The sequence below is a fragment of the Pituophis catenifer genome, unplaced genomic scaffold (genome assembly GCF_029215685.1).
Source record: "Pituophis catenifer annectens isolate HBS135680 unplaced genomic scaffold, rPitCat1.0.hap2 SCAF_14, whole genome shotgun sequence".
In the NCBI taxonomy this organism is placed as follows: Eukaryota; Metazoa; Chordata; class Lepidosauria; order Squamata; family Colubridae; genus Pituophis; species Pituophis catenifer.
In genome coordinates, this window is record NW_027256894.1 from 18,685,677 (window position 1) to 18,711,850 (window position 26,174).

A 26,174-nucleotide genomic window follows, 5' to 3' on the forward strand; every position below is an offset into this window, starting at 1 on the left:
TCCACCTCTCTCCTCTAAGCGAAGATGTGGTTGTGTTGCATGGCCGAGTGACGTCTATGGCACACGGTAAGCATCAGCAGTTCGATCACATGCTGGGCCAGTCAGTAGTGCAGGCGGGATAGGAAGGTGGAAGGTAGAAGCAAGCTCTGTTTACAGGCCATATGGTACTTTCGCTCCGATGTGGATGTGAGAAGTCGCTGCCTGCGGAAGCGTCCCCTGAACGCTGCGAGATCGGGCTGGGTGGGGAACTCCCCGACACCTGTGCGGGTCCTTGTGGCTTTTCATTGTGTTGTGTGTCCCCCCCTCCCCCTTTCCTGTTTGAGCAGAGTTTCCAGACTCCGAGGGAACAGGGACCGCAAGCAGGATGCTCTTCCCCTCTTCTGTCCAGGAGTCTCCGCGTGGTTTGCCCGACGCCAGCGACCTGTGCCTTGGATTGCAGTCTCTCAGCTTGCCAGGGTGGGATAGGCCGTGGAGCACTCAGGATACAGATGCTGCAGCCCAGCCAAGCACGCAGTCTGGTAAGGGAATCTGCTGACGCACAGCAACAGTTGCTGGATTGCCTTTTGCAGCTCTGTCATCAGCAGCCAGTCTTGGTGAATGAACAGATCCTGGGCAGTTTTGCTTCCTTCCTTCCTTCCTTCCTTCCTTCCTTCCTTCCTTCCTAACAAACCCACCCATAAGGAGTCATAACTTTCTAAGTTTGAAGCAGTACAGAGAATATATGGGTTAATATTTGGAAGCAAGTTTTTTTCCAACCACATTTTTGGGGATGGTCCTGCAGGCACATGGGTTGGTCTATGCAGACTGTTTGTAACAGAGACGATGGAAAGGAGTTGGCGTTTGTTTATCCAGTCCTTAACTCCCAAGTTGATTCCAAGCTGATTTAGACCGGTTAGTAGTTGTATGTGTTCAGACTGTGGGGATATTTTCAGTTGCTTACTGGATGCTCCAGAGCCAAACATTAAAAGAGATGAGTGACAATGCTGCTTAGATCTGGGGTCGGGACTCTTCTTTTTGTGTCCTGTTTATTATTATTATTGTTTATAATAATACTTTTTAATCTTAGAGAAGACTATTGTTTTTCCTTAAACCTAAGCTGTCCCTAAAATATGGAACGCTTATACCTGTTCCATACGGCGTTGACTTCCCACGTTTGACCTTCTTGGTCAAAACGGAGCACTGTACAAAGGACGGTGACTAGGCACCTATTGTGGTGAAGGCGTGTGTTGTGCATTAATCCCGGATTTTCCAGGATCCGTGGTGAAGGTTGGAACCCATAGCATTGTTGCAGGACCTCTCCACATACACCATTGGTAGGATTTTTAGAGGACTGTCTAGGCCGTTACAAGCCCTTATGGCATCCACCTATGAATTCAGATAGGATTTGAATGGCTTTGGAGGAGCTAAGGGGCAGACGAGACTTCACTTGTCTGCCCCTTAGGTTGTTGAAGCTTCTTGGTGTCCAGCCATTGTATTGTAACTGGACTAAGACCAGCTTATTTTTATGCTGCCATGCCATAGTCTTACCTGCAGCTCTACAAGGCTATCTAGGATTACAGCTCAAAAGCCCCGTAGAGAAAAACCACACCTAATTGTACTTCCTTGTTGCCATTGCTGGCAACATTAGCAGTCTGGAATTGGCAAATTGAACTGCAGCCTTTCGTCAGATGGCCTCAGGTTGTGGCTGGTGAGGCTCTAGACGACAGTGGCTGTCTGTAGAAGGCTTTTATAACAGGCGGGCTTGGTCATTCTTGGCATCTCCTGGTTGTTTCAGAAGTCTTGACCTGCTAATTGTAACCTTTTAACTCCTTGTCTTAGCCGTAGGGTACGCAGGCTAGGGCTGCGTATTTCTGCAGACGTTTTGAGGTGGGGCAAAATTGGAACTTGCCAACTGTGGGAATGTATAAAACAATAGAGGTCTTGCTTTTTGAGAGGCCCTGTGGGAAAAAAAGTTAGTGGTGTTTGGTCAGTTAGCAGGATCAAAATGGGGTCTTCTCCCTGTCCTTAACACCGTGTCCCATGTGCATCAAAGAGTTCTCACAGTAGGGAATTGGGGGGGGGAGGACTCCTAAATAACATGTAGACAGACAGCACTGAGGGTTTCTAAGAAGAGGAAAAATTCCCAACCCTGTCTGGGGAAGTTCAGAACAATTTTCTCAGATTTCCTGTAAGCCATCCTTTTGGCCCAATTATAAAAGCGCATAGCTTCCGTGCTGGGTGAGCAGCACTCCTAATTTATCAAATTGTCATTTTGTCTTTGAAGAGAACTGCTGTGACATCAAATGGACAAATTCCACAGTTGCAGCTGATGGAAAATTAAATTTTATTTACCGGTCTAAAGGCGTTCATTGTCTGAGACTGTATTCCAGAGGCATGATTGCGTTGCAGAAATAGTTGAATGCTCTCTTTCTATTCCTTTGGCATTTGAATTCTATTATTCTAGCACCGTGGCGTGATCTATATAGTGACCCTGATACTAAATATACTTCCGTGTGAAGAATTATTGGGCACAGTGAATTAACCCTTCGCCGTCCCATGTTTAGCTCAACCTGACACTTAAAACATCCTTCTCAATTTAAGAGAGACTGGGTAGAGAATTGGGTTAGGAGTAGCACCAGATTTCTATGTCATGGCCATTTAAAAAAAACAATACAGAGTCCGTGGCAAACTCGGAAGCTGAGTTTATATTTGTTCATCCAACTTTATGCTGCATTGTAAGACTGCAGCTTTCATAGAAACCTCACCCTGATAAGGAAAAAAAGTAGGGCTGAGACATCAAAAGTATCTGGACAGGATCTGGGAACGAGAGAAGTCCAATTCTGAATCCAAGTATTACACTTGGGAATTAGTGAGCTTTATGGAGGGTGCCAGGTTCCAAATCCTGCGTAGATCCCTGTTTATTCTTTTCTCCAGCCCCACCCCCTATACAATGACTTTGCAACGGAGGGGATGCAGGTGCAATATTGGGGGAGAACGACCATCCATGGGGAAGAGAAGGCCAAATGCTCCTGTGCATTGTTGGGCAGAGGGAGAATTCTCTTTGAAGAAGGTAGCTCCTCTGGCCAAAAGCCTAGGATGCTGGGTCTGGAGTTAGATTTCAGGCAGGCAGCTCCCTTGCTGGGTTTTGATGCAGCAGCTGGCAGAGTGTCTGGCACGAGAACTGCAGCATTGCCTGGGTTTGTCGAGATCCCAGCCCGTGGGGAAGGGACGAATGCCCCTGCCAAGGAGGGAAACAGCATCTTTGGTCTCTGGGCAGTTTGGAAGCTTCTACAATGACTCAGCTGCACCAAGACTGAGGGAGTTGGCTGGCGAGTGCAAAAAAGTTTGCAACCGGGCTAAAAATACGATTGCTGATTTGCACTCTCAGAGTGCTCGGGCTTTGCCTTCGGATGTGCTTGGAATCCAGACAGGCTGTTGTGACTCTTCTAAACGAATGCCTCTCTTGGGTGGGGCCAGCAGGGATTTAAAGATGGAGCTTGGTGTGTGTGTGTGTGTTAAATCAAGGCGTGCAACCATGCTGTTTCTCTTGAAGCCCAGTATTGTTGGAGGGCGCTGGCAGACACCCTATGGCAGACTGGCAAGGAGCCCCTTCCCCTGTAATGGACTGCAGAAAAGGGGCTCAGAGTAGGTAGCCTGGCACCCATCTTCCAGGGGAGGCTGGTAACCTTAGGAGCAATTTGCATATGTCTCCAAGCCTTTTTGCCATTGGCTGCAGAAGGTCAGAAGGCGGAGACTGATGGAGCAGATTAACCCCCCCCCTTTGGTCTAATAATGGAGGCACCTGGCTATTGACCGGGAGACGGTGAGTTCTAGTTCTGCCTTAGACATGAAAGCCAGCTGGGTGATTTTCGACCAGTCCCCTCTCTCTCAGCCAAACCCACCTCACAGGGTTGTTGTGGGGAAAATAGGAGGGAAGGAGCATAGCCCTCTTTTGAGTTGAAAAGTAATAAAGGCGGGATATAAATAAATAAATAAATAAATATCGCCTCCTGGTTTTGCTGCATTGGAAATGATTGCAGGTTTGGCTGTTCTTATTTTTGTTTGGCCATCCACTTTCCACCTCAATGAGTTCTTAAGGATACTGCAAACAATTTGTTCCCAATTTTGTGTTTCCAGTCTGTCTCCTCTGCCCCGTGGCAATCTCGTCTCCAGCCAGAAATGTTTAGACAGAGAAATAATTTCAGATTGAACAACTCTCTTAAGTCAGCATCAACAAACAGTATTGCAGACGTGGGAAAGCAGATGCTCCTATTTTGGGGTATATGCTGTTATATTTCTGTATAAGTAATCCTTGACTCCTGATTCAGTTTGGACCGGAATTTGGGCCTCTTTTTAAGTGATGCAGTTGTTAAACAAGTCATCATGTCATCGGGTCCAATTTTATTTTTACTGTGGTAGTTAAGCAAATCACAGAGCCATTAAGTGACTCCTGATTCTGCCATTGACTTTACTTGTTGAAAGCTGGCTGGCACGGCCGCAAATGGTGACCAGGTAACCCCAGGACACTGCAGCCATCATAAAGACAGGCCGGTTGCCAGGTGCTCAAATTTTGATCACGTGACCCTGGGGATACTGCAATGGTCGTAAGGGCGAGGACCTCGCGTGAAAAAAAGTCACATTTTTCGGTGCCATTTTCAAATGGTTGCCAAATTGTAAGTCAAGAACTTCCTGTAGTCAGTATGCATAGAGAGAGAGAGGGAGAGATAATTAGGTAGGTAGATAGATGAGAGAGGGAGAGGGAGAGGGAGAGGGAGAGAGGAGAGATAATTAGATAGAGATAGATAGATAGATAGATAGATAGATAGATAGATAGATAGATAAGAGATAATTAGATGGATGAGAGGGGGAGAGCAAGAGGGGGAGAGAGATAATTAGATAGATAGATAGATAGATAGATAGATAGATAGATGATAGATAGATAGATAGATAGATAGATAGATAGATAGATAGATAGATAGATGAGAGAGAGAGATAATTAGATAGAGAGAGAGATACCCACTGTCTTCTCTTCCTTCTATTTTATGTGTAAATAAAATATTAGATGCAGAATTTATTACAGGAAATAAAATAAGGAGTCCTTTATTTGTAATATAGTTTGAGCAGGTTGGGAATCCAAATCAAGGCTCTTAAGTATGCATCAGCAGCAGTCAAAATTGTGAATTATGCAAGTATGGGATTATCCCCATATTCTTTTCCCAAACGCAATGCTTAATGCATTGTAAGCCGCCCTGAGTCTCCGGAGAAGGGCGGCATATAAATCAAATTTAAAAAAAAAAAAAAAACTGTCGTTTAGTGGTGGGTTGCATCCCTTTTGAACCCAGGGATGGGATGGGATAGATAGAGGATAGGCTTATTTTAAAAAAACAACAACAACCTTCTACCTCCTCATTGAGAGGCTGATACACAACAATTCTCATCTCTTGTCAAGATGATTGTTTTTAATCTACTACTCGATTCTGACATTTTGAGGCTGCCTTTCCAAAGCCACATCTCTCCCAAAGTGACCAGTGATGAAGACAAGAATATCTTGAGTGCTCCTCTGCTTAACATTACCACTTGCTTTCTAGTAAGGGGAAAGCCACTTTTTGGGGTTTTTTTGCAATCTTGTTCAGAGTACAATGCTCTTGCAAAGGGTGAGGTCCGGGGAAGATTAATTATTATCGGGGGCATTGGGGGGGTGGGAGAAGTCCCTTCAAGTTTGCTACTTGGTGTAGGGATCAGTAGTGGGTTCCACTTACCTTCACTACCGGTTCGGAACTGTGAGTGTGTGCACGGTGCTTCTGTGCATGCGTAGAGTGTCTGTGATGATGTCTGGGCGGGTAGGTGCAGCCTCCCGTCGCTGCCCCTACCAGTTCGCGCGAACCGGTAGAAACCCAACACTGGTAGGGACTTAGAAAAACCAATATGGAGTTCATGAATTCTGAATTTCTGCAGTTGGTTACGCTACAGGGTAGTTTCATATTCCTTTTTTTTTTTTTCTTCCTCCTTTTGACTGCCCGATTTATTCCACGGAGGAGATTTCAGAAGAAGAGCTGAGTCACGAGTGTTAATAGATGGGCAGTTGGCCTTGGGGAGTGGCAGATAGACAAAAGCAACAGAAATAAATCAGAAGATAAAAAGACCTGCTTAATTTTATTCTTGGGAGAGGCTGTTCCAGAGTGAGCATGCTGAAGTGATGCTCTGAGACATCATTTTCTAATAACATCTTTGGAAAATCTCGGTTAAGAGGATTCCTTTGTGTTTCCTCCGAAGGTTTATTCCGAAGGATGCTCTGACTGTTTTCTTAAAAGATGGATTTAAAGGGTCTTCTTAAAGCTTTGGCTGTTAAAGGCTGAACTCCTGGTTCATCTTTGCTTGCTTTGTGTGGCTGGTGATATTGAATTGTTTGCTTTCTGTACCGTGAAATATTTTTTGTTGCATTAATTGTAAGCCCTTTGCACTTGCCCTTTGAGAGACAGATGGAAAGAAAACTTTCTTAGGACGCTTTTAGAGTGGAGATGGAAGGACTGAAAGGAAGTCCATTTCAAAGGGGATGTACGCCAGCTTGCAAGGACTACCTATCTCAGTCCAGGAGAAAATCCTTTTTTTTAACCTGTCTGGGTTTGCTTAGCTCAGTGGTGGCAAACGTATGGCACGCATGCCAGAGGTGGTAAGCAAAGTCCTCTCTGTGGGCACGCGCTCCATCACCCCAGCTGTTTTGGGTCTCTGCCATGCATGCGTGCGTGCCTCCTGCTGGCTAGCTGGTCTTTGGGTCTCTGCCGCACATGCGTGGGGCACGGGCGTATGCACAGGACACGCCTGCGCCTTGCACTTTGGGCACGCACACACACTTTGGGCATTCAGTGCCTAAAAGATTCGCCATCACTGGCTTAGCTCTTCTGTGGCTTCTCATTTGTGCTACAGATGCTTGATAGGGGCTTCATCACGGGAGGTTTTTAAGAAAAGACTAGACTATCTGAAACGGTACAGGGCAGTGATGGCGAACCAAAAAGGCAAGTGCACGCAGGCGGCACCAAGTGCTGAAAAGGGAGCATTTTGTGCACACTTATCAGAGCCGTGACCAGGAGAAAGAGTTGCCCAGGGGGCGTGCGCACACTGGATAAGGTACTTCCAGTTTCCGGTGCACACATGCGTGCCAGCCAGTAAGTCTTCCAATTACTGCTGCGCATGCTCGCGCACTGATCAGCTGGCCAGCACGCCAGAAAACGGAAGATCAGCTCTTCCGGTTTCCAGCAGTGCCGCCTGCACAAAGGCTGTAAAGAGTTGTGAATGCAATAAGAAGAATCCGGAAAAACTGTTTCCCGAGGATCAAACTGTTTGGCTGGGCACTGGCATTCTAGCGATCCTTCCCTGAAAGTCAGAAAGACGCAGAATGTAGTTGATGCTGCAGAATTCAAAGAATTGGGCATGTGGAATTCTGGGAAAACAAATTTGTACTCTAGCTATCTTTTTTGCAGTAGGATCTTACGCTCACTCACACACAGACAAACACACACCATGGTTACAGGGAATAAAACAGCCACATTTATATTGGAAAAGATCAGAGTAATTTTAATCTGGAGTGAGGTAGTGGGTTTGCAAGGAAGGGCAGTTAGACTGCTATTTAATTCACCCCTTGCACGTTTTAAATCTTCTGATTGCATTAGATTGCTTTTTTATTACCTTGTGGTTTTAAAACTATAGCTCTTTTTTACAGACTTATCTTTTTTATTATTTTGCTATTGCCAAGTGTCCTAGGAATGTAACGGATGGGTCTTGTAAAATGTTACTGTGCAACTCACATAATGGTGAGCATCTGTTCCTAAAACCTAATTTGCCTTTTTACCTTTTTTCAATATTTTGGGTGCATTTTGCCATTTTTTGTTTTTTTGCAACAGGCAAGTGCAGTTTTACAATTAATTCAACAAAAAATATTCTACGTTTGTTAGATAACAACACGCTGGTTCTGGCAGGATGGGGTGGGGGGCAATGGAAGGATCATATTTTTTTGCAGTCATCTGGTCATTAGCACTCTCCCTGAGACTTCTTGAGGCCACTTGGAGGTTTATCTGTGCCCTCAGGGTCCCCTGAATTGTCCAAATGGCTGTGGAACCTTCTTGGAACTGCTGAAAGGACTGTGTTGTAGACTGGAAATTAGGTAGTGTCTTATCCCTCCCCCTCTGTTGATCCCTTTTTCATACTAGCCATCCTCTCTAGCTGCATCCCTTCAATGATATAAGGCCAGGATGGCGAACCTATGGCACATGTGCTCGAAGTGGCACAAGGAGCCATGTTGGCTGGCACGCACGGCATCGTCCATTCCTCTTCCGGGTTTCCGGCACATATGTGTGGCCAACTATCAGCTGGCCTTCATGTATGCAGCGGGGCTGGAGACTGGAAGAGCTGGTCTTCCCTTTTCTGGCATGAGCATGCGTGCTGGCCAGCGGATCGTCGCGTGTGCATGCGTGCCAGTAACCGGAAGACATGCGGGCCAGTGCCGGAAGTCCATTTTCCATTGCGCGCATGCCCCCTGTGCAGCTCCTGTTTTGGGTCGTGGCCCAGATGAGCGCATGCGCACACTCTCTTTTTGGCACTCGGTGCCGAAAAGGTTTGCCTTCTCCCAGTGGACTGCGGAATGGTCCAGAAATGGGCTGATACAGTGCAATCTGCCCAGAGGCTGAGTTGTAACTTTTTGGGCCATGCCCCCTCTTGTGACCGTTGGGGCCCAGTTTTCGACTCAGTCTTCTGACAGAGACACCTTTTTGCAGTTGCTCCTGTTCAACGCATTTCTGGACATTCCGTTGTTCTTTGGATCAGGTTTTCTTCCGTTCCTTTCCTTATTAGCAAGGGCAAGCTCAGCTTGACTGTAGAGACTCCTGAGCATGGGATTGGACTAGAAAAGGGTTCTCCAACCTTGGCAACTTTAAGACTTGTGGACTTCAACTCCCAGAATTCCTCAGCCAGGAGGAATTCTGGGAGTTGAAGTCCACAAGTCTTAAAGTAGCCAAGGTTGGAGATCCCTGGATTAGAAGACCTCCAAGGTGCCTCCCAGGTCAATGATTCTACCTTCCCCTGAACATAGCCTGCAGTTTCTAGCTGACAAAAGGGTGTCGGCTCCTACCTTTAGATCTTGAAGCACAGCATGTTTCATTAACATCTAAAAATAAACAAACTGCTAATATAGCAGTTGCACAGTAACTTGTCTCCGAAGAATTATTTATCTAAACCCCTCTCGGCTCACGGTGTTCCAGCGATCTTTGCAAAATCTCCTGGGATTCCTGATGTTTACAGTGAGACACGTTTGGCTTTCTCTGACCTCGAATACCTGAAAGGGAATATATATATATATATATTTTTCTGAAAGTTATTCCCTGGGGTCAGTTCAGTTTTGTTTGCCACCGTGATCTTAGGAGGCTTCCGAAGTTGGCAGTCATGAAGTAGAGGCAGTCTTCGACTTACGACCATAATCGAGCCCCAGATCTTCGTTGCTAGGCGAAATATTTGTTTGGGGAATTTTGCCTCGTTTTACGACCTTCTGTGCCACAGTTGTTAAATTGAATTGCTGCTGTTGTTTTTAAGCTGGTTAACACGGTTGTTAAGTGAATCTGGCTTTTCCCCATTGACTTCGTCAGGAAATCGCAAAAGGGGATCACTGCAACCGTCATGAACATGAGTCAGTGGCCAATTGTCTGAATTTTGATCACGTAACTGTAGGGATGCTGCAGCGGTCACAGTTATGATAAGTGGTCATAAATAACTTTTTTTCCCCCAGTGCCGTTGTAACTTTGAATGCTCACGAAATGAACCGTTGCAAGCCGAGGACTGTTTGTACTGGAAACCAATTCTCATAGCATCCGCTAAGAAGGCTCACTGTTGACATCCTCAATCCATGATTTGATTCCAGAATAAATAAGAAAAAAAAAATTTCCTTGTTTTTATTGCATGTTGTACAAACAGCTTCTGCTTGGATCTTCTCTCATCTCTTGTCAGCCAAGATCTAAGTTCTTAAGCTGGATGTTTATTGAAGACGGTCACAAATATGAGAAACACCCCTCTGAAATCATGAGGGTTAGAAACCGCCTTTTGAAAGGTCCAGTTTAAACCACCTGACCCTGTAGATCAGTGTGGCATCTCCTCTCTTCTTTAGCCCAACATGGTGCAAGGATTTTTGTGTATTATTCTTTGCCCTGGAGTGTGTGTGTGTAATAATGCAACACGCCTATGTCAACCTCTTTGTTAGAGAAACATGGACGGGGAATGCCAGCCTCTTTTGCTGTGTGTGTGTGTGTGTGTGTATTTTTTCCCCAAACAAAGCTGCACAAGCATAGAGCCTTTAGTGTATGTCTGGTGATTGGTCCATGTGATTGTAGAAAAGACAGTGGTGCGTAGGAGGGAATGTGCGAGGTTTTTTTTCCCAAGAGTGGGAGGGCCAGCTGTAAAAGAGATTTTATCTGTCAGCTTCCAAAGATTTTCTAAGCTGAAGTCGGAATAATTCAGGATGGTGGCTTGTGGGTTACAGCGTTACAGGTGACTCTGCTGAAACCAGTGGTTTGCATTAACTAGGTTTAGACCAGGGTGGATAAAAATCAATGATTTTTTTTAAAAAAATAAAAAAAAAATCAATTTTTTTTATTTAAATCGGATTTTTTTGATTTTTATCTAATTTATTTTAATAAAAAACTTATGGGGTAAAAATCTATCGTAAGATAGTTTTCTATTTAAGATACATAAATAATTTAGTTTATTCAGCATGAAATGGACCTTAGTTATGTAGCATGAGGCTGTATATTCTGCAACACTGGGACTATCGGTGAGTCAAAGGAGTAGCAGAGATGACAGTTGCTCTTTAAAAATTATGATTTAAATTGAGTTGATTTAAATCAAGCCTTTTTACTAGTGATTTAAATCATGACTTAAATTGTGATTTCAATCAACTCGATTTAAATCAAATCCACCCTGGTTTAGACTAACAAAGGAGGAAATGTAAGATACCAATGGTAGGCCAGACAGATCAGTGAATGGAAGTGCATCAGATATCCTGGGGTTATCGAGACAAAATACAGGTATTCCTAATCTAGACAGTCCCTTATCTGAAATTGTATAGGTTCTCCTGCTTAAGCAGGGGGCTAGAAGGGACCTCCAAGGTCCCTTCTAACTCCTATTCCAGTGATGGCTAACCTTTTTGCCATCACATGCCAAAAGCAGGGAGAGAGCGGGGGGGGTCGTGAGCGCATGTGCCCACACCCATAATTCAATGCCCCCCATGCATGCACGTGTGACACCCCCCCAGCTCCCCCCGCTTTTGGTACATGATGGCACGGTAGGCCCGTTTTTTGCTCTTCCCAGGCTCCAGAGCCTTTCTAGGAACTTGGGGAGGGTGAAAACGGCCTCCCCCCAGGCCCTCCAGAGGCTGGAAATGGCCCATTTGCCAACTTCCAGTGGGCCCGGAAGGCCTGAAAATCAGCTGGCGGAGCTGAGGTCACATGCCCACTGATACGGCTCCGCGTTTCACAGTCCTATTCTATTCTCTCTTTTTTTTTTAATATTTTATTGTAGTTTTTCCGTTTTCCATATTTCCAATACATAAACGATCAGACAGTGTTACTTTTCCCACAGGTTAGATTAATTTTTCCTATATATTCTATAACTCCAAATATATATATATATATATATATATATATATATATATATATATATATATATATATATATATATATATATATATATATATATATATTAAACTTTATGCTAATTTTCATCCATTTTTAACTCGGTTATCAATCCACCTGTACCAATTATCTCACATCGTATAGAATTCTGAATCCTCTTTTTCATTTAGTTCTAATGTTAATTTATTCATTTCAGCACAATCAAATGTTTTTTGAATAATAGACTTCCTCAGGTGGTATATTGTTTCCTTTCCAATATTGTGCATATGTTACTCTCGCTGCTGTGAGTATGTGAATGATTAAATATCCTGTTTTTTAATAATCATCATCACAGTTGAGCCAAAAAATTACCATTGCTAAGTAAGGCAGTTGTAAAATCAGTTCTGCCCCATTATACAACATTTTTTTTCCACAGTTGTTAAGTGAATCACTGCAGTTGCTAAGCGAACCATCAGTCGCTAAGTGAACCCGGCTTCCCCATTGACTTCGCTTGTCGGAGGTCAGACGGGAAAGTTGCAAATAGCGATTATTACGTGATCGCGGAACAGTGCAACCGTCATAAATACATGGCAGCTGCCAAGTGCCTGGATTTTGATCACGTGAGATGCCGCAACGGTCACAAGAATGAGAAACGGCCATAAATTGATTTTTTTTTTCAGTGTCGTAACTTTGAACGGCCATTATAATAATAATAATAATAATAATAATAATAATAATTTTATTTCTATACCGCCCTTCTCCCGAAGGACTCAGGGCGGTGTACAGCCAATTTAAAAACACAAGACACAACAATAATTAAAAATTAAAATAATTAAATAGATTTGGCCGATTTAAAACCCCAAAAATTAAAATACCCCAATTTAAAATTATTATATTGACAGCCCTGCCTGGCGGAACAACAGGGTCTTCAGTGCGCAGCGGAACAAAGACCTGTAAAGTCGAGGACTACTTGTATACCCTTGTTTGCATTTTTAGCATTTTGGGAACCGGCAACGAGGGCTGATAAAATTCAACCAGCCAAAATGGAGGCAAATTTAAGGCGATGCTTAATGTAGTCAGTTGGGTTTTTTTTAACCTCTCCAAGAATGGGGAAGGGCCTGTGAGTTTGTTAAGAGGTGAATCACCTGGCACTGCTGACTGGGGAATTCTGGGAGTTGAAGTCCAGATGTCTGAAAGCTGCCAAAATTTGAAAAACACAGGTGTAAATTAAATATTGGAAGTCCCAAAGGTGCTTTTTATGTTTTTTGTTTTCTTCAAGAGGCAACTAGATTTTCTTGGTTTTTCTTTGAAGACGTTTCGCTTCTCATCCAGGAAGCTTCTTCAGCTCTGACCGGATGGTGGGGAATGGAAGGATTTCCTCAGGGTGACACAGACAAACCTCCAAGTGGCCTCAACGACCCTCTAAAAGGATGCAAACGACCAGCTGTCTGCAAGGAATATAAATCCTTCCATTGCCCACCATCCAGTCAGAGCTGAAGAAGCTTCTGGGATGAGAAGCGAAACGTCTTCAAAGAAAAACCAAGGAAGTCCAGTTTCTTGTTGGAAAAAAAAGCACCTTTGGAACAAACACATGACCTGGATGACTGAGAATGGACCTAGATAAATATTGGGAGCAGTTCTAGCTTCCTAGAAACCCCATAATGGATTTCTTCCTTTGGATTCTTTTTTCTTTTTTCCACACCCAAAAGAGACCTGAGTTTGAAGGAAGCTGACTGTCAAGTTTCCGAAAGATGCCCTAATTAATTCATGAGCCATGATCCAAACTTCAAAGGAAATATATTCATTTATTAGGAGCACCATTCCGGCAATACTCGGATGCAGTTAGGACTGATCCTACGTAGATTTACGTTCCCCTATGACCCTGTCTCTCCCCTCCTCTCTGGCCATGTCATAAATCACATTCTCCAATTAACCACTTTGGCTGGCTGTGAAACCTAACACCCTCCTTCTGATTGCGGTCAGGAAGAATGTATGGAATTCACTTCAGTTCTCCCTCCCTCCTGCTCATGGCAACTTGAAAGATTTGCAAGTTGACACTGACATTATGTGCTGCTCTAGGAACTCTTCGTTCACCACCTTTTCTGTCCTGCTTTGCAGTTCTCAACATGCTCAGCAACCCTTTTGGGAAGCCGTCGTTGGGCTTCCTCCCACTGGATCCCATCGGCTCAGAGCTGAGCGAGAACCTTCCAACTCCAACCTTGAGGGCCTCCCGCTTGGACAGCAGCCGTTCCCTTCTCTATTCACGCTCCAGCAGCCCCTCCGATTCTGACACCAGTGGATTCAGCTCTGGATCTGACCACCTTTCAGATCTGATCGTAAGAAGCCATGGATATTTTTTTTCCTCTCGCGCGTGTGGTTTTGGGGACGGAGGTGGAAGGAAGTTAGAACTTCTCGAGTTGTGCTTAAACCTGCTTTAATTACCGTATTTGTCGGAGTATAAGACACAATTTCTCCCCATCCCCTCAAATAGGCTGAAAATTTGGGTGCATCTTATACTCCAAATGTAGCATTGCCCATCTGTCGGCTATCACCTTTCAGCCTCCGCGTGTCAGAGATTGCCACAGACAATGGCTTCAGTTTTTGGGCTCCACGCCTCGTGTTTTCAGCCTCCAAACGCTCCATTTGGGAGCCGTTCAAGGCTGCGGGGATCGCCAAAGCACATTGCCGCCTCTGCGCATCACATTTTCAGCCTCTGCGCATCGCGTTTTAGGCCTCTGCATGTTGCATTTTCGGGCAGCAATGTGCTTTGGGCGATTCCCCGCAGCCTTGAACGGTTCTCAAACGGAGCATTTGGAGGCTGAAAACGCGAGGCGCAGAGCCCAAAATGGCAACCCGGAACAGCTGCTGCCTTGTCTTACCGCTTCCGCGCTTCACCTGCTTTACTCACTGGAGCTCTCTCCGACAATCAGCTGTGCTTTTGAAGCTGCTTATCAGCCCCACCGAGGGCGTGCTCACAACCAGCGAACTAATGTGCTGAAGCTGACCAGGTTAAGGATGCTAGCCAGATGAATACCTGGTAGGCAGAGGCAGAATTTTTTTTCCTCCTATTTTCCTCCCCAAAAACTAAGGTGCATCTTATACTCCGAAAAATACGGTAATTAAATCAGATTAATTTTAAAAACTGTATATGGCTGCCCAACTCATTCATAGTGACACTGGGTAGCTTACAGGAGTAAAATCCCAAATACAAACCCCAACAAACCCCCATCTCTGGTGACCACAATCAAACATACATACTACTTGATGGGTTCCATATCAAACCCACGTCTTCAGGTCTTTCGAAAGAGGTGAGGGCCAATCTTATCTCTATGGATGAAGTTCCACGGGATGGGAGTCACCACGGAGAAGGCCCTTCGTCTTGGTCCCACTAGATGAACCTTCTTAAGAGAGGAAAAATTCACCACCCATTCTGGTGGGTTGGATAGATGTAACCGGGAAGGGCGGTCCTTTAAATAACCCGACCCCCAAGCCAAAAGGTGACAATCAGCATTTTGAATTGGACCTGGAAGTAAATCAACAGTGTCGTTTCCCAAAGGAGAGGTGTCACATATACACATCCAGACTGCACAAAAGCCACATGCCACATTTTGAATCCAGTGAAGATTGAATTTTTAGTGGGAGTTTAAATTCTCGCATTGGTAGGAGGTGGGCGTGTTGTTGCTTTATCCACTTTCTTCCCCAATGTGAAATTTTTTTTTCACGGTGCCTCTGATGAAATGTCTTTTGCAGTCAAGTCTCCGTATCTCACCTCCTCTGCCATTCCTGCCTATTGGAGGCATCACCAGAGATTCCTTGAATGGAGTGGGATCTCGCCTGGATCAAGAGCAAGCTGCCTTGGCTGCTGTCACCTCTTCCAGCCCAGCCGCTTTGTCCAAGCAGTGGCCTGGGGCCTCTTCCTGGCCATCCTGGAACATCACGGACTCTCCAGAAGATCCCTTCAGCATAGAGAGAGAAGCCAGGCTCCACAAGCAAGCTGCAGGTGAGCCGAATCTAGGCTGTGTGAGGGCGACCAGAGAGGCCAGGTAAGAATTCCACCACTGTCCCCACCTCATAGATGAAACTCTTCTGTGGCTTTTGTCTTCAGCTGTGAATGAGGCAACCTGCACTTGGAGTGGGCAGCTCCCACCTCGAAACTACAAAAACCCCGTTTACTCCTGCAAGGTGTTTTTAGGAGGTGTCCCCTGGGACATCACAGAAGGTGAGTTCCTTGACAGCTCTTGTGCTCCTTTCTTTCTTTCTTTTAAGACCCTATTCGGGGGTCGTGTTGAAGACAGGCAACGATAGTTCTTAACTTTGTGTGTTATGGCTTTCCAAGATGAGGCAGGTTGCCCAAATGTTTCTCAGTGGCCAAGAAGTCTCGTTGGGGTTATTAGCATGGCTCAACATTGAGGTCTCATGCTGCGGTATTGCAAAATTGCCCATTTTTAAAAAGCGGAATTGCTTTCGTGGTTTTACATTTAATTTTGCACCTTCATGAGGGTCACCGAACCCTCAGGAGTTAAGGCCTTAAAGCTTCAGAAACCCAGGAAGCCTGTTAAGGTCCAACAAAAGCCATAGAGCAGTGATGGCGAACCTTTTCGGTGCCGAAAAGGGAGCGTGCGCGTGCTTGGGCCACAACCCAGAAGAGGAGCTGCCCAGGGCGCATGCGCACACCTGAAAATGTACTTCCGGTTGAAGCTACTGAACTTCCGGTTCCAGCCAGCTACTCTTCCAGGTTTCTGGCATATTTGTGCAAGCGACAATCAGCTGGCTGGCACACATGCTCATGCAGGAAAATGGAAGACCAGCTTTTCTAGTTTCCGACACTGCTGCATGCAAAAAGGCCAGCTGATTGTCACACGTACACATGTGCCAGAAACCCAGAAGAGGAATGGGCAATGCCGTGTGCGTCAGGCGACATGGCTGCGCGTACCACTTCGGGTATGCGTGCCATAGGTTCACCATCACGGCCATAGAGGTAGTCCCCATTTAGTGATTGCAATTGGGACCAGCAACTCCATTGTTAAGCAGCTCGGTCATAAGGTGAAAGATTCTCATGAACGTGCCCTGTTTATGATGACGGTTCCAGAAGCGATGTTGAAGTGAATCACCATGGATCAAGGACACTGTGATCACAACTTGTGATTTCCTGCTGGCTTCCCCAATGACTTTGCCTATGGGAAGCTTTCTGCGAAGGTTGCCAATAATGATCCCTTGATTGTGGGACACTGCAGCCACCATAAATGCATGCCAGTTACCAAGCACCTGGATTGTGATCAAGTGGCCATGGGGGGGACACCACAATGGTCACAGTTTCAAGGATCGGTCACAAACTTTATCATTGCCATCAGGGGTGGGTTCTACTTAACTTTACTACCAGTTTGCAACAGGATCGCGCGCTTGCGCTTCACTCACGCACACACTTTGCTTCTGCACATGCGCAGATCGCTTCTGATAATGTCAGGATCAGTGGGTGGAGTCTTCCGCCAGTTTTACTACCGGTTCTATAGAACCGGTCCGAACTGGGGGCAACCCACCACTGATTGCCATCGTAACTTGGAATGATTGCTGAACGAGTGGTCATTAAGCAAGGACTACCTTGTATTAGCTATCTGCCATTATGGGGGCAAGGGATAGAAACGGCCTCCCCCCATCCTACTTCATGGGGTTAGAGTGGGGAAACTTGAGTTTTGTTGGTGTTCCTCTTCTCGTAACGAAGTCTGTCTCTTCTGTGCAGCGGGTCTGATCAGCACCTTCCGTGTGTTTGGCTCGCTGAGAGTGGAGTGGCCTGGTAAGGATAGCAAGCATCCCCGCTGCCCTCCCAAAGGTAATATGCCTAAAGGTAATACAGACATGGTAGGAATTCTTTTTATCCATGCTTCGTATAGACCACTGAGGGCTCCTGGGCATGAATGCATGCTGGTGACGGACAAGGAGAGCACCGTAGGTGGGCGGCCTCCTCCTGGTGCACAGGTGCTTCCTTTCACCCTCTTCTCCACTTAGCCAAGGGAAAACGGCACACCTGAAGCTATTCAGGGCTGAGGACAGTAGGACTTGGGGGGGCAGGGGGAGAGGGACCCTGGATGCCCTCAACAGTTGTCCCCTTCACGTTCATCAGGACCACATTATCCTAAAATCCTAGGTGAGAAGGTACCTTGGAGCAGAAGTGGTGTTCAGCCGGTTCGCGCAAACCGATGGCGGACATTTTTGAAACTCACCACTGCCTTGGAGGTCTCCTGGTCCAGCTCACAAGGAATATAGGACACTGAGCTTGGAGAAGGAAGGAGAGGGCTATTAAGGAGGGTACGGTTTGTAGGGAGAAAAAAATCCGGCAGTCCCGAGAAAGAAGAAGTGTGAGGAAGAAACTCAAGTGCCCAATGCCTTGATTTTGTTCAGTATAGCAATAGCACTTAGACTTATATACCGCTTCACAGTGCTTTACAACCCTCTCTAAGCGGTTTACAGAGTCAGCCTCTTGGCCCCCAACAATCTGGGCCCTCATTTTACCCACCTCGGAAGGATTGGAAGGCTGAGTCGACCTTGAGCCGGTCAGGTTCGAACTCCTGACAGTGAGCAGATTTGGCCTGCAATACTGCATTCTAACCACTGCACCAACCACAATTCATGGTATAAAATGGGACAGAGAGAAATAATCTTGGACAGGCTTTCAGGATTCCAATTTTTCTAGACTGCCAATCAAGGATATTCCTGGAATCCTGTTTCTTGACCTTCCTGCTTTTGAAGGGTTCACATCCACCTTGAAAACCTGTTCAAGGTTTCCCTCTGTCCTGCCTGAGCCCTGGATCAAAATCAAGGTGCGGTTATCAATTGCTTTCCCACGCTTCTCTCCGTCACAGGACCTTTTCGGCAACTCCCTTCTTAACCTATTTATACCTTCCTTCTACATTGCTTTACAAACCCCTCCTGTCCAGAGCAGGAATCCCGAGAGCATTCCAGCTACCCAATCTTGATTTGAAAACCTCCAGTGGGATAGTAAATTAGTAAATAAATAAATTAAACAGTAAACAGTAAATTAGTAAATGCTTCTTTTGGTCAAGACGTTTAGGCAGTAGTGAAATCCAAATTTTTTTTTACTACTGGTTCTGTGGGCGTGGCTTGGTGGGCGTGGCAGGGGAAGGATACTGCAAAATCCCCATTCCCTCCCCACTCCTGGGGGAAGGATATTGCAAAATCTCCATTCCCACCCCACTCTTGGACCAGCCAGAGGTGGTATTTGCCGGTTCTCCAGAACCTGCTGGATTGCACTCCTGCGTTTGGGGCTCCCTGTTGGTTCCTATCCTCTCTACTCAAGAGCTACGGAGAATAAATTGCACCCTGTTCCCCTTGACAGTATTTTACAGCAAAGATCAGTATTTCTCAACCTTGGCAGGACTAGAACTCACAGTCTCCCGGCTTCTACTCTGGTGCCTTAACCACTAGACTAATCTAAGCAGAATATCCTTGTTAATATTGTGCTTCCTCTGGTGATCAGATGTGGGGAAGTGTTACTGAATATTCCCAAAAGAGCTGAACCGGTTGGGTCTCTCCGATATACAACAAAGCACTTTCTTAATATTAATTATCCTTAACGATGAATGTGGGGAGAGAACAGATGTGTCCTGCAGTCTTGAGTTCTTCCCTCTCTCTCTCTCTCTCTCTCTTAACCGTAGGTTATGCCTACCTAGTGTTTGAATCTGAGAAGTCTGTACGTGCCTTGCTCCAAAATTGCTCCCGAGATATGCTGAGCCCCAGCGGCCTGAGCGAATATTACTTCAAGATGTCGAGCCGTAGAATGAGGTGCAAGGAGGTGAGTGGCCTCTACTCGAGGTGCGAATGAAATTGGCAGGTTAAGATCAGTGGTTGCACGCAAACGTGTCCACCACATGCACATGGCTGGTTCTCATTTAGCGGCTGCCTCATTTAACAACAATTCATAGTTAACAACAGTGATGAAAAAGTTGCTTTAATCTTCGTACTGGTAGTCCTTGACTTACAACCCTTCATTTAGTGACTGCTCAAAGCTACAACGGGACTGAAAAAAGAGATTCATTGGCCTTTTTTTTTCGCACTTAACGACCGCTGTAGCATCCCCATGGTCACCTGATCAAAATTCAGAGGCTTGGCAGTTGAGATGTACTTATGACAGCTGCAGTGTGCAAAGGATTATATGACCCCCTTTTGCCATCTTCTGATGAACACAGTCAATGGGGAAGCCAGATTCACTTAACAGCCATGTTACTAACTGAACAACTATTGCGATTCGCTTAACAACTGCAGGAAGAAAAGTCGTAAAATGGGGCAAACTCACTTAACAGAAATTTTGGGCTCATTTGTGGTCATAAGTTGAGGACTACCTGTACTTACGACGTTCACAGGTCTGCAAAGCAGGGGGAAGTTGAAGTGAAATTGTGAAATCCTGAAGTTCACTTAGTTTATTTATTTATTTTATTTATTTATTTTGTCAAGTACATATTAGATAATATATATAAGCATGAATTGAATACATAAAATGAATACAATTAAAGGGAACATTAGGACAGGGACGGTAGGCAATGCTGGTGCTCTTATGCAGGCCCCTTACAGACCTCTTAGGAATGGGGTGAGGTCAACAGTAGACCGTTTTAGGTTAAAGGTTTGGAGATGAGACCACAGAGTCTGGTAGTGCATGCTTTAAACATGGAATTTGGCCTCTTGCAAATACTCTTTGGTGCTTAAAATCTAGACAGATACAAGGGCCTGCATTTGCCAAGCAGCGTCTGGAGACAAAGAGGCATCGTTGGTGCCCAAAGGACTGGTCATACAAGTTAAGCCTTCGATGGCATTTGGAGAGGTCAAGTCAAGCAGACACAGTATTTCGGGAGTAGTTTTTGCAGCTCAAATGAGGCTGGAGTTAACAGAGGAGATGCTGGCTGGGGAATTTGGGAATTGAAGTCACAGAGCTACCTGGCACTTGGTTTAAAGGACGGTGTGGGATTTGTGCGGGTGGCTTGAACAGCGCTAACCTTTGTGCCCGCAGGTGCAGGTGATCCCATGGGTCTTGGCCGATAGCAACTTCGTGCGCAGCCCAACTCAGAGGCTGGACCCTGGGAAAACGGTCTTCGTGGGAGCCCTTCACGGGATGCTGAATGCAGAAGCTCTGGCAGGAATCCTCAATGACCTGTTTGGTGGGGTGGTGTATGCAGGTATTGACACAGACAAGCACAAGTATCCCATTGGTAAGTAAAGCCGGTCCTTGGCGGTTGGTGCCTTCGGTGGGGATGGCATCTGGGGCTTTGTGGAACCAGTGGCACTCCCCATATAGGAAGTCGAGGGAAGAGGAAGAGACTTAACTACCTTGGTTTCACTGTTGGACCGTGGTGAGCATGGGTGGGAGAGAAGGGCTGTCTAGTGGTCATTGTAATTGAACTGAGGCTGGATGAGTTTGTTAAGAGCCATGGTGGCGCAGCGGTTAGACTGCAGTATTACAGGTTAATTCTGCTGATTGCCAGCAGTTCGATCCTGACCAGGTCAAGGTTGACTCAGCCTTCCATCCTTCCGAGGTCGGTCAAATGAGGACCCAAATTATTGGGGGCCATAATGGTGAAATGTAAAATTCGTTACTACCGGTTCTGTAGGTGTGGTAATGTGACTGGGCGTGCGTGGCCAACTATTTATTTATTTATTTATTTATTTATTTATTTATTTATTTACTTTTAAAAGCATTTTTTCTACAACCTCTTTGGCAGAAGAGGTTGTAAAAAATGCTTTTAAAAGGCTCTGACGATCAGGCAACTCAGCTAGGAGTGTGGAGACACTGAACCTTGTAGTATGGCAAGTCCATCTGTAAAGTCAGAGTAGAGATCCTGGTTGGAGTAAAAGATTTACTCTTTTACTCCAGTTTCTATAGCCACCCACCTCAAACAAGAGACTCTGGGTGTTGAAACAAAACAATTAAAAACAGTTACAACCTAGAACAAAATTACTGCAAGACTCACGGAGACAGTGTGTACTAAAAAAAAACATTTTTTTTGGCCAAAGAGGTTGTAGAAAAAATGATTTAAAAGTTAAAAAAAAAAAAAAGCCTCTGATGATTGCACAAATCAGCTGGGCATGGGGGGGGCAGGGATTTTTGCTACCGTTCTCCGAACCACCTGCCGCCATCGCTACCGGATCAGGTGATCCGGTCCGAACCGGGAGCATTTCACCCCTGGGCCATAGGCTGACTCTGTAAATCGAGTGCTATAAAGAACTATGAAGCAGTATATATAAGTGCTATTGCTATTTTCTAGTTGATCGTTGCCAATTCTTGACAACGGGGCAGAATTAAAAATAGGTATTCCTCCCCCAGAACGTCAGTTCCAATCTAAATCTTAATCTGAGAGGTGCAATAAGGACATTTCGTAAAGAAATAAGCTACAGTTCAATTCCTGAAACAAACATTTTTTTCATATTGTCATCTGTCTAACCTGAGTCTAGACAGATACTGCTCAGAATCCAGACTCTTCCTTCTCTCGCCCCAGTAGGGCAGACCCCTTAAGTCCTGTGCATGTTGACTCATAAAGCTTTGTTATTGATCTGCCACTCAGTCTTATTGTACTAATAAACTGGCTTATTTACAGGATCTGGACGTGTCACCTTTAACAATCAGCGTAGCTATCTGAAAGCAGTCAGTGCTGCATTTGTGGAGATCAAAACAACAAAGTTTACAAAAAAGGTAATGCGTCATAAGCTTCGTAGTGTGGAGACACTGAAACTTGTAGTATGGCAAGTCCACCTCTAAAGTCAGAGTAGAGATCCTGGTTGGAGTAAAAGATTTATTGATTCAGTTTCTATAGTCACCCACCTCAAACAAGAGACTGGGTGTTGAAACAAAACAATTAAAAACAGTTACAACCTAGAACAAAATTAATGCAAGACACACGGAGACAGTGTGTACTAAAACTGCCGGGTTTTGCATTCTCCAAGTACCAAGACTAACTGTCAGCAAAAAGAATACAAGGGTGCAGAGAAGAGCAACAAAGAGGATTAGGGGACTGGAGGCTAAAACATATGAAGAACGGTTGCAGGAACTGGGTATATTTAGTTTAATGAAAAGAAGGACTAGGGGAGACATGATAGCAGTCTTCCGATATCTCAGGGGCTGCCCCAAAGAAGAGGGAGTCAAGCTATTCTCCAAAGCACCTGAAGGCAGGACAAGAAGCAATGGGTGGAAACTAATCAAGGAGAGAAGCAACCTAGAACTAAGGAGAAATTTCCTGACAGTGAGAACAATTAATCAGTGGAACGACTTGCCTCCAGAAGTTGTGAATGCTCCAGCATTAGGAGTTTTTAAGAAGAGATTGGACAACCATTTGTCTGAAGTAATGTAGGGTTCCTGCCTAGGCAGGGAGTTGGACTAGAAGACCTCCAAGGTCCCTTCCAACTCTTAATAGAATAGTTATTCTATTCTATTCTAAAATTATACATAATCTACTGTGAATGTTTCATAAGAAGATCTGGGCGATGGGACCGTTTGTGGTTTTCCCCTTACGGCAATTTTGAAGATCATTTCCCAAAGCAGCACCTCTTATTCTGTTGAATTAACCAACGGGCTGTGTCCCCCTTTTCTCAGGTTCAGATTGATCCCTATCTAGAAGATGCCATGTGTCAGATTTGCAGATCTCAGCCGGGTCCGTTCTTCTGTAGAGATCAGGTATAAGCTCCTATTTCCACCCTTGGTCTGAAAAATCCGGTGAGAAAAATGTCCCTTTTTATTACCCTTGTTCTACTACGGCAGTGTTTCTCAACCTTGGTAGCTTGAAGATGGGTGGACTTCAACTCCCAGAATCCCCTAGCCAGCGCTACTGGCTGGGGGATTCTGGGAGTTGAAGTCTACCCATCTTCAAGCTACCAAAGTTGAGGAACACTGTACTACGGTATATTGTAAGCATGTCGTATTAAAAGAGTGACGTGTATCTGCTTTCGGCATAAGAAGCCTGGACTTTAGTTAGGAGGTGGCTTCAGACCGACCTTCTCATGATCTTCTTGGTCCCACCTAGATGTGCTTCAAATATTTCTGTCGCTCTTGCTGGCACTGGAAACATTCCATGGAGATCCTGCACCACCACCGTCCATTGATGCGTAACCAGAAGAACCGCGACGCCAGCTAGAGCAGTTGTCGGCGAGCTGCTCCTGTTTGCCGGGCAAAGCTCTTCCGTTGACTTAGGGAAGAGAAAGCCCACCGATCCTAGTTGGTGCCACACCCAGGCTGGGGGAGATGCCCGTCGGAAGGACTAACGGGGGAACCTTGCCTTCACGTTTGCACTTCCTGGTCTTTTCTTTGTTTCTGCACTAATGCACAGTGACGTTTTTTTTGTGTGTGTGTGTGTTTTTTTTTGGTCGGGGGTTTTGTTTGGGAGTTTTTGAGAGGGGAGGGCCCCTCAAAACAATTCTGCAGTTCCCAGACTTTGGTTCCTTGCTTGCTGAGGAGAAGCATCCAGGGACCATAGGTTGAAGAAGGTATTGAACGCAGATGCCTTCAAATTTCTTATTTATCAAGGGCCGTTTTTTTACATTTCTTGCAATACTGATGGTAGAATGCATAATAATGCAGTTCTCATTGGCTCCACTTTGTTTGCAGTTGCCATACAGTGCCTTTCCATTCGTTTAACCTTCCCTCCCCTCCCCTCCTCCCCTCCCCTCCCCTTCCCCATCTGAACGGAATAAACTGAATGTTCAGCTGGTGTTTTTTACTGTAACAACAAGAAGACTTCGTTCTTCACTTGAAACCAAAATCATATTTCATATTTTACGCTCCAGGATTTTTACCGGTTCCTTTTTACACTCTTGAAATGGTTTTTAAGCCGTTTGAGATGAGATTTTTTTCTTTCCTGGCAGCTTTTAACATCCTTGCAACTTATTTCTGGGAACTGTTAGTTTAAAAAACAAAAAAAGAAGAAAAAAAAAAACAACCAACAACAATAATAATAATTCCCAGTTGTGAATATAGCAGTATTTGCAACCCAAGGAGGACAGGATATTTTGGATTTTGAAAACTGGACCGGATAAATGGATCTTTGATCTGCTGTATATAGTTCGTTGCACTTTTTAAGTTGCACTCCAGGGGGCTTGACAAATGGTTTTTAATCACAAGAGTCACAAGACTTCAATTTTCTTTTTTTATATCTTGAGCGGAGGTAAGGGCTGCGCTGGGTCGGGCCAGCAAAGATTTTACGAGGAACCCTTTTCTGTTTTAGAGGGACGGCCCCCTCGGGCACAGTGGGAGCAGCCCCACCGGTTGCGCTGGGAGTTGAAGTTTTGATTTTGTTTTATTTTTGGTTTCTGTTTTCCTAAAAAACCCCCCTCCCCCTGTCTCTTGGAAAGCTGTGTGCCAAAGAACGAATGTTCTAAGTTCTCCCTTTTTCCTGCTGAGCTCATGTTGCATATTCCAGCTGCTCTTTGTGGGGTTGTTGTGAAGCAGTATGTGAAGTCTACCTCATTGTAGCATATGCGGGCAAGACTGCATTCTCCTACAGTTGTGTGGAGTAAGCTGTGATGTAGTTCTTGGCACATAATAAAACACGTTGCAGCAGAATCTCCGGTTGGTGGTGTGTTTTTTTTTTCAGGGCTGGGGGTTGAAAGAGACTGGGGAACCTGAAGGCTTTTGCCGTCTGTGTACAGATGATCTTCGACTTACGACCACAGTCAAAAGAGCCCAAAATCTCTGTTGCTGAGACACACAGGTGCTTTTTTTCAGGAGGCAATTGGACTTCCTTGGTTTTTTTCTTTTGAAGACGTTTCGCTTCTCGTCCAAGAAGCTTCTTCAGCTCTGACTGGATGGTGGGGAATGGAAGGATTTATATATTCCTTGTAGACAGCTGGTCATTCGCATCCTTTTAGAGCAGCAGTCAAGTCCGCGAGGAAATTTTGGTGGTCCGCAGAAAAATGATTTGCACTTTTTATATTGCACTAAATCTCAGGGGTCCACAAACTACAGCCCCTGGGACAGATAACGTGCAATGAATGTTTGTGTTGCTGCAGAGAGTCTCCCCCTTCGGGGTCTTTTTGTGTGGGTCGGAGGGGGGCAGAAATTCCGACTCGGGGTCTGCTTCAGCCTCCTGGTGTGGGGCTTTGGGTGAAGGCTGGAGGGAAGTGCTGCTGGTGGCAAAGAGCCGGAGGGCCTCGTTCCAGTGGGACTGCATCATGGCCTGGAACTGGCTGACCATCTCAGCCCACTGAGCCTCCAGGCGCCGGTATCCGGCCTTGCACTCCTGCAGGTCTTCCCTCTGCTAGGAAAGCCTATGCTCCTAGTCCTCAGCGAGGTGCTTCTACTGAACCTCCTCGGTCAGATCCAATTTGAACTGAGTCAGCTCTTTTGCCAGTTCTTTCTCATGGTGGCTGCTTAGCTCCTTAGCTCCAACTGCTTCCTGTTGGGGCCCTAAGGAGCCCGGGCGGGGAGGCAAGAAGTGGCTGGGAGGAGAGGGGCGAGTAGAGCCTGGCGAGGCTCCCCTTAATGTGAGTGACATTGAGTTGGCCACGCCCACTAGTCACATGACCACCTGGCCATGCCCACCCAGTCGGTCATTAGGC

The 26,174-nt window shown here is 45.5% G+C and overlaps 1 protein-coding gene across 2 annotated transcripts; it reads left to right on the top strand.

The window, feature by feature from the left end:
* Positions 1-23,794, top strand: CPEB1 (cytoplasmic polyadenylation element binding protein 1). Of its 2 annotated transcripts, XM_070953381.1 has the most exons (11): positions 1-66; positions 327-518; positions 13,746-13,963; positions 15,378-15,627; positions 15,733-15,846; positions 17,365-17,454; positions 19,298-19,434; positions 20,644-20,842; positions 22,226-22,320; positions 23,218-23,298; positions 23,645-23,794. In XM_070953381.1, exons 1-11 carry the CDS (start codon positions 57-59, stop codon positions 23,753-23,755), a joined length of 1,497 nt encoding a protein of 498 aa, XP_070809482.1. In that variant the 5' UTR covers positions 1-56; the 3' UTR covers positions 23,756-23,794. The 2 variants fall into 2 exon arrangements, with proteins under 2 accessions (XP_070809482.1, XP_070809481.1); XM_070953380.1 differs by lacking the exon at positions 1-66 and having other exon boundaries at positions 350-518; positions 17,365-17,469.
* The last annotated feature ends 2,380 nt before the right edge of the window (positions 23,795-26,174 follow it).

Bases quoted from the DNA above. Each gene is read 5' to 3' on its own strand.
- CPEB1 (XM_070953381.1), top strand. The intron at 519-13,745 runs GTAAGGGAATCT...CCTGCTTTGCAG, and splicing joins CCAGCCAAGCACGCAGTCTG to TTCTCAACATGCTCAGCAAC. The intron at 15,628-15,732 runs GTGAGCCGAATC...TTTTGTCTTCAG, and splicing joins GCTCCACAAGCAAGCTGCAG to CTGTGAATGAGGCAACCTGC.